General features: G+C 36.2%; 1 protein-coding gene across 1 annotated transcript; it reads left to right on the top strand.

The window, feature by feature from the left end:
- The first annotated feature begins 1,397 nt into the window (after positions 1-1,397).
- On the top strand, positions 1,398-3,653 carry LOC134856181 (uncharacterized). Its single transcript, XM_063872548.1, has 2 exons — positions 1,398-1,852; positions 2,271-3,653. The coding sequence occupies exons 1-2, from the start codon at positions 1,681-1,683 to the stop codon at positions 3,542-3,544; spliced, it is 1,446 nt and encodes a 481-aa protein (XP_063728618.1). The 5' UTR covers positions 1,398-1,680; the 3' UTR covers positions 3,545-3,653.
- Positions 3,654-8,485: the final 4,832 nt, after the last annotated feature.

The raw sequence follows: 8,485 nt of genomic DNA on the forward strand, positions 1-8,485 counted from the left end.
TCTTTCGTTGTTAATAGCGCTACCTTGGGAAAAGTGATAATGGACCTCAGGAATGAGATAACTTGGGAAGTATTAATGGGATTTGGATGGAACTTGGTTATTAGTAGCCCCATCAAAGTCTAAACCCGAATGAGAAAGATTAAACTCAGTTGACCCCGGGTGACCTTCAAATAACTTTTCAGCGTATAAGATCAAATTGCTTAGAAAACCCCGAGGATTAACACCGGAAAGTGGCGTTTTACCCAGCCCCAACCCTTGGAAAAGGTAACTGGTCATCTAACTTACATTTTGGTCGGTACTTGTCTGTAGGGAACTGAAGCAGAAGCTGAAACAGGTGTAGCTTTTACGTGGCAACTTTGAAGTAGTGGATTAAATGAAATGGACTTGGCAAACATTGGGTTTAATTTAGCTTGGCGAAAGAGCTATTAATAGAAACTCAGTCAGACTAAAGAAACGTAGTCTGAGAGGGAATTGGCACTAATAGAAGCGTAGCATGGGAAGCAAATTTTCTAACTAACATGAACGGAGAGGATATTTACTTTGCTCCCCGGAGATGACTTTTTGTCACAATTCGATCCCTAATAAACAAGTTAAGCTCACAACATATTAGAAGGTCGGGATTGGAATAAAATATAGATCAGAGTTTCAGATGCAGCAAGCTACCCTTGAAAAGAATCTTACCCTACCCCCGGGAGGTCGGAATGTTAATGGAATGATTCAATGAAAACCTTGAGAGATTGGCTCATTAAAGACCAATTTGCCGACTAAGCTTTTTAACTTTTAGGTCTCTAAAAAGTCTTCGATGCAGTTAACTTGTCAATGTTTCTCAAAAATATGAATTGTGGACTCAGAAGAATTGTCTTAAAATTCTAAAAGGCTATTTCATTTTAAAGACCGTTTCTATTGTGTTGAAATTTTAAGTTAATTTGCTTTTAAGTTAATGATCGCAAAGTTATGGTTGTAAATTATGCTGATTAGATTCTTTGTTGTCGGATTTTCAATGAAAATTGCTAGAATGAAATGGAAAACTTCTCAAACTTCATGTCAAAAATTAAGTCGACTATAAATCATAAAAAAACCACGAAGTTTTCAATTTAACGAAACAAGCCATCGATAATCTACATAAAAAAAGGTTGAAGTACAGAAAAATGAATTTGTTCAAGTACCTATGTTGACGGAAGTCTTCTGGTCTAATCCAAGTTGAAATTTAATTGTTTTTCGTTTACAAATCTAAAGCTTACCATTCCTTTACCTTGAATCGAGTGATCTGCAAGGGGATGCTAGTCAATAGTTTCTCTGTAATGTTTTTAAGTGGTGGCATCGAATACAGTTAAGGATCAAGTTCAGTTGTAGCTCATCTCTAAAGGCATGATGTTAGTGTGTTGCCTTTTCAGTTTATTTTGCAATGAGTTGTGAAATGAAACACGATTTGCTCAGCAATCACAGTCGACATCTCTCAAAAAACAACAACATCAACACTAATTCTACTTCAGCTACTCATCTTTTCTCTCTGCCGACTAATCTGATACAGGAACAATCTCTACTTGACAATCTCCCCTCTCCATTTTTACATGTAGAAGCTACTTGATGTCCTGAAAAATCCTTCAAAGCTCAAATTTGGTCGATTAATTGGAAGCAGTAGTAAGGGTAGGGATAGGGGGGTAGTTAAGTGGATGTCTGATGCAGTTCATCTGTCAACTTCTCATCAACTGCAGAAGAAGATGTCATCCGGCGAGAGACGACAGATTGTTCAACTACACTCTCTGCATCTCAGACATTCTACAGCTGAGAAGTTGTTGCAAATATTCACTACAAGTCGTCAACAACTCACAGCTCCAGTTTCCATTTCTAGGTACAATAGAATGCTAGTTGAGTTGGGTTCCTCTTTAGAGCGCTCTCTGTTGTGATTTGAACGACTTTAAAAAAGTTTTGAAAAACGTTCTCCAGTTTTTAGCTGAAACTTTTTATACTCATTTTTTCTACAAAAATTGTTTTCCAATTGGGTTATTTTACTGTGACTGTAGAATATGCTTAGGGTGTACTGTTTCATTCAGATCTTTTTTTATCACTCCACGCAGAAAAACAACTCTCATTTGAAAAAAACTTTCTTTCTGTACTTTTTGAGACTATGGTCGGAACATTCTGTGCTGTCTTGTACAAAAACTGGCTATCCTTATTTGATTGTTATTTTTATCCTTATTGCGGGACCCTATTTTCAAACTTGCTTTTTCTGAAGAGGCTTCCAAATATAATAGATGTACTATTTTTAGCGTCGCAAAAGTTACAATCGGAAATGGAAAGTAGAAACAATTTAAATTTTCTCAATTTTATGAGGCGGAAAACTTTGTGGAAATTCAGTTCTATGAAGATCGGACTGCAAATTTTACGAGTGGATGGTGGGAAAAGTTCATTCGATGTTCTTTCATTTTTCCACCAGTTTGAGAGTTTGTTCTGGAAAAGCGTGACTGATTTAGTGTTGGTCGTTCCCCCCAACTCCACGTCCTCAATCAACAATCTATGTCAGAACTTGTCTCGATCTATGTTCAGAAAAGACACACGCATGCAATTATGCTTTCAACAGTCAGTCTCAAATGTCCAGCACATTTCTACTCATCATATTACTGCAATTTATCTAGTCTATCATGTTATGCAGTGTTTAAAACACACAGATTTGCATTCATTGACCAAGTTCACCAACATAAATAATCTCTGTTTAACTAGAACTGTTTTGCATTTGGACCAAATAGCACAGTTTCCCAGCCTCCAGAAATTGTCCATTACGAGTTTGGAAATTCCGGATTTCGAAAATGAAGACACGTTTTCAAATGGCAGCTATAAAAAGTATCCAAGTGTCACAGATTTGTGCTTGAACTGTCAAAAAGTGGAAAACATCCGAAAACTGCCAGAAATCATCAACAAAAGTTTCCATAATTTGGTGTACTTTCATTTTTATTACATCTTCAGCGAACCAGTTGCCAGTTTGCAGTTTGAAACACTGCCTGTACTTTGCAATACTCTGAGTGTCCCATCGCATGCATTAAGTCATTTCGTCAGTTGTGAAAGAATTAAGAACTTGAAAATCGAAGTCACTTGCGAGAAACTGTTTGTCCCGATTTTCACCCAATGTTTCTTTTCAACGTTCAAGTTTTCCCTTTCTGTGTTGAATTTGGTGTTCAGCTATCGCTCTGTTGAACTGAAACAAGTTGTGCTCTGTGTTTCTGACGTTCTGAAGCTGCAAACTTACTTGGAAGTGTTGAGTGTGCGCACAAATAACTTATTCGTCATGGATAATGATGGAGACGAAAACATGGAAAAAATTTGGGAAAAATTCCACAAAATTGCAGAAAACCACTCTGTGAAATTTATCATATTGGGAAGATTAGTTGCAGAGTTGAAATGTAGTTTAAACGGAGAGATTATTCGAAAGTTGGATTCACTGGATCAACTTTACTGTTGGAGTTTGAGGACCAGAAACAACAGAGTAATCCCAATAGAGTCACAATGTATTTTGAGTGCATTAGCTGCACTGCAGACAATGAGATAGATTGAATCAGATCATTTTGTGTGCAGCACTTTGTTCCAATAGAAGACATTTTGTACAGCCATTTTTAAAAGTGAAACAAATTGTTTATAGTTTGTTAATTCTAGTTCATTTATCAGTCAACAGATTCGTTATTTTCCAGATAGAGAAAAGTTCTTAGCTTTTTCAGAAAAAAGACGCAAAAAATGGCTTCCTTTGGATACGCAAGGCTATTCATATCGGGTACTAGACCTTTTCCCGTAATTAATTTTGTTCACAGGACTCTGCCCCTATCTGTTGCAAATAGTAAGCATGTTTTGATTTTGATATTATTTCAAATGCCCTTCCTTAGTGGCCTCATATTGCGCTGTTTAATGAGCAAAACTTTTTGTGTGCGTTTGTGTTTTGAGGTAGAGGGGAACTTGAAATTTTAAAGTAGTTTTCATTTTTTTTCGGATTTGTTTTTCGGCTCAATGTTTCGGCCCAATTTATATCGCCTAAGTGGCCTCATATTGCGCGTTTTGATGAGCAAAACTTTTTTGTGTGTGTTTTGGGGGAGAGGTAAACTTAGATTTTTTTGTTAGGTTCAAATTTGTTTGAAATTTTTTCAGCTTGATTGTTTTTGCTCAGAATTTTCCTCTATGGTACTGTGTGGTAAGTTTTCTTCCGATTGTAATTTCGCTTTTCATTGTCCGGGAATGATTTTTTTTTGTTTCAAAACTATCTTTGCACATTGTGATAGATCTGTTTGCATGTATAGTTATATTTTTTCGATTACTAAATGGGGGCAGTACATGGTTTTTTATCATTTCTGTTTTCCCGAAATATTTCGGTCGAATATCAGCTTATTGGCTTTAATTCCTTCGCCTTGTTTACCAATATTTTGTTTCTAACTTTTCCCGCTATTATTCATGAACTTGCGGCAAGTTTTCGAATGCGCGAATTCAACACCAAGAGAATCTCTTGAAACCTTGTCGTTGTTATTGTTAATTGTTTCAAATGTAACATAGTTCCTGGATTGTTCCTGTATTTGTTGAATTGCAAGTGGTTTGAAGCAATTGGGTGTGTTGGTGGTTGGCTGGTTTTCAGATAAAATTCGAAAGTTTTGTCGAGCTTTTTTTGGTTCGAAGGAATTGGTTTTCTTGGCTCCCCCAAATTACTACAGAGGCGCTATTCCGACAAAATTTTCTGTGCAGTAGGCAAATTAAAAAAAAAAACTGGCCAAACATGATGTTTTTAGGCACTTTTTGAAAAATTTGGACTTGAAAATTGGAGAGTGCTTTCAAATTTTATGGACAGATAGCCAAAATGGATCTGTCTAAATAAAACAAAGGGATTTTACATCATGAGTAATCAAACATTCAAAAACAAATACTACAGTTTGCAGTTTGGCTCGTGATAGGACAGTCAGAAAGCCAATGAGAGGGTTGAATTTAAGACATCAGTTCAATTAATAAAAATCTAAATGAAAAGAGTCTTTTTATAAATAAAAAAACTTAAATATAGCGCGATCTGTTTTAATTTAAATAATCTTTATCAAAATTAAGCCAGTAGGTTAGAGAGGTGACGAGATTATATGCCAGAAGCTTCGACAAGATTTATTAGGTTACGGCCTATTTATATGACCTTAGTGGCCTCATTTTGCACCGTTTGGTGAGCAATTTTTTTCCTTGCCTTTTTGTGTTTTGAGAAAAAGGGGAACTTAAATTTTTTATTGGGTTCAAATTATTTTTGAAAGTGTTGTCAGCTTGAAGGGTTTTTGCTAAGATTTTGGGACTTTGTTACCGCTTGATGAGTTTTCTTCCGATGCTAGTTTCGCATTCTATTGTCTGGCCATGTTTTTTTCAAAACTTTTTATACATTTTGATTTTTCTGTTTGCATGTATAATTAAAGACAATGAGATAGATTGAATCAAATCATTTTACGTGCTGCACCATGTTCAAATTGTACTTCAATTATCAGTCATCAGATCTATTAGTTTCCGGAGAAAGAAAAAGTAATTAGTTTTTCCAGAAAATAGACGCAGAACATGGTTTTCTTTGGATCGGCGGTATCTCTTTTTCCTTGCGATTGCAATAGGAAACTTTGACTTTTTCCCGTTAATAATTTTGTCCACGGACTCATCTCCCGGCTTCCTTCACCTCGTTGTCCTCATTGCAGATCCTGCCCATATCTGTTGCAAATAGTAAGCATATTTTGATTTTGATAGTATTTCAAATGCCCTTCCTTAGTGGACTCATTTTGCGCTATTTAATGAGCAAAAGTTTTTGTGTGCGTGTGTTTTGGGGTTGAGGGGAACTTAAAATTTTTTTGTTAGGTTCAAATGTTTTTGAAACTTTTTTCAGCTTGAAGAATTTTTCCTCAGAACTTTCGCCAATGTTACTACTTGGTAAGTTTTCTTCCGATACTAATTTCGCATTCTTTTTGCCTGGGAATGATTTTTTGTCTTAAAACTATCTTTGCACTTTTTGATTTTGATAGGTCTGTTTGCATGTATACTTATATAGTTTCGATTACTAAATAGGGGCAGTACATGGTATTTTATCAAATTATTTTCGCTGAAATCTTTCGGTTGATTTTCAGGTCTTTGGCTGCCGCCTGTTATTGCGTCGGCTTCTTTGCCAAATATCATGTGTTCTGAAATTTTTCGATTTTTTTGAAACCTATGAGACCCTGGCGCCAATTTTTTGAATGCGCGAATCCAACGCCAATAGAAACTTTCTGAAATTCTTCGTTTTTCTTGATCATTTGTTTCAAATATAACTTAGTTGGAAGTCTTTTTGTGCTATTTGTTGAGCGTTATGCTGCTTAGACCTTGTGTTTGTTGCATCACAAGAGGCACGAAATTCGTCTTCGGCTCTGTGTAAAATGTACATTCAAACAAATCATCTTTTTACAGGGGAGATCTAGGACTTTCTGAAGGGGGTGGGGATGATTCTCAAAAAAAGTCGAGCTTTTTTTGGTCGAGCGAGGTCGTTTTTTTTTGGCTTGCCTCAATCACAATAAAGGCCCTATTTTGATTAAATAAGCTGCGCAGCAGGTAAATTTTGGATAAAAAAACGGGTCAAAATGGTATTTTAGGCACTTTTTTTGTGCCTAAAAGTGCTTTCAACTTTTTTGGTCAGACATTTAAAATGGATATCTCAAAATAAAACAAAGGGGGACCCTCTGAGTTCAGGAATTTTTTTTCTATTCGTATAGGATGAGTAATTGAAATTTCAAAAACAAAATATACAATTTGTAGTTTGTATAGGACAGTCAGCAAGCTAACGAGAGGATGGTTGAAGGCTGCCCCTCAAAAAATTAAAACCAATGACATCAATTCAAATAAGAAACTCAATAAAACGATCACAGAAGAATCTTTTTATAAACAAAATAACTTAGATATAGCGCGATCATTTTCAATTTAAACTATCTATCTCAAAATAACGCCAGTAGGTAGGAGGTGACTCGATCATATGCTTACTAAGAATATGAACCTATGAACTGGTCAGTCGTCTCTTTTTTGTTAACTTCACCTCTGTTTTTCTACTTCTTGGTCCCGTCGACGAGATTTACCTTTGCGATAAGCAAGGGTACTGCAATCTGGTACTAGAATTTGTACCCTTCAAAACTAGAAAGGGCAAATTTGGTTTAGATAAAAATGATTTCATTTTTTTGCATCTCCGGCACACCTGGTCTGGAAAGAACGAATGAGCCTGGGATGGTAAAGGCTCCCGATTCGAATCTGACAGGACCTGTTTTTTTTTCAAACAGGAAAAAATCCGTTTCAGAAAATTTTTGGTTCATGTTTTTTGTCTGATTATAGTTTTTCGGCTTAGTTGCTATATTATAAAATTATTTTAAAAATTGTTGCTTTCTTCCTGTTGTTTTATTTCTGTTTGATTTTCGCTTCTGTTGATTTTTTTTCGCTTTCCTGTTTTTCTTATGTTTTTTTCAAAGAACTGAATCTTGATTCTAGCTTATTGTCCAACACTTATGTCAAACAGATTCTCCGCTCGCTTTAGAGCGAAGCAGCTCAGCCCTCAACTTCTTCCTTTGTCACAGACAGCTCCACTTGAGGACTCGAAGAGATCAAAACCCACTTCGAAGACTCGAACTACAACTCTACAACCCAGAACAAAGCAAGACGAAGGAAAAACAAAAAAAATTTCCCCACCAAAGACGACCATGATAAAAATTGCGGTTTTTCCTTTGCCCAATTGCTTCGTTCTGGGTTTGAGAGTTGTAGTTCGAGTCTTCGAAGAGAGTCTCCGATTCCTGAGTTGTCGATCTCTCTGTGACAAAGCAAGAAGTTGAGGGCTGAGCTGCTTCGCTCTAAAGCGAGCTGGAAATCTGTTTGGCATAAGTGTTAGACACTGAGGGAGGATCAAGCTTCAGTTGTTTAAAACATTGCTTGGATAAAACACACTCTTTTTGTTTCTTTGCGTTTGGCTGTGTATCGTACAAAAAAGATTGAATTTCAACGTAAGTTCGTTTTCCTTGAAATAAAACATATTCATCAACGTCTAAATTCAAGGATTCATCGTTGAACAACTGTTTCAGCAATATTTATGCACTTTTCACTGTTGTAGCTTGCAATAGGTCTCGAATGGGTTGCATAACCTTGGGATACATTTCATCGGTTTTTCCATTAGTTTTTCATCTTCTTTTTCTATTGCCGTTAAAGTCGTGTGCTGTAGAAAATTGTCTGATTTATCATCTTCTTCTGCTTCATCATCACCATCTGCACTGAAATGAGTAAATGCACATACGTTTTTTTTCGAGGGTTTGGTACGACAATATTGGGGCTTTAAAAAGGAGTTGGGTTTTATGCTAGTAGATAGTCGCTGCTTGTATTTTGTTCTCGAAATCGCTGTTAATTTTAAGTTGAGACGATTTGCCATAGGTTGATGGACAATGAAGGTATTGAGAGGGCAGTTTTTTTCATCCGGAGCATATGTCTTGCGAGGAATAAGAAAAAA

Source organism: Symsagittifera roscoffensis, unplaced genomic scaffold (assembly GCF_963678635.1).
Source record: "Symsagittifera roscoffensis unplaced genomic scaffold, txSymRosc1.1 SCAFFOLD_25, whole genome shotgun sequence".
Lineage (NCBI taxonomy): Eukaryota > Metazoa > Xenacoelomorpha > Acoela > Convolutidae > Symsagittifera > Symsagittifera roscoffensis.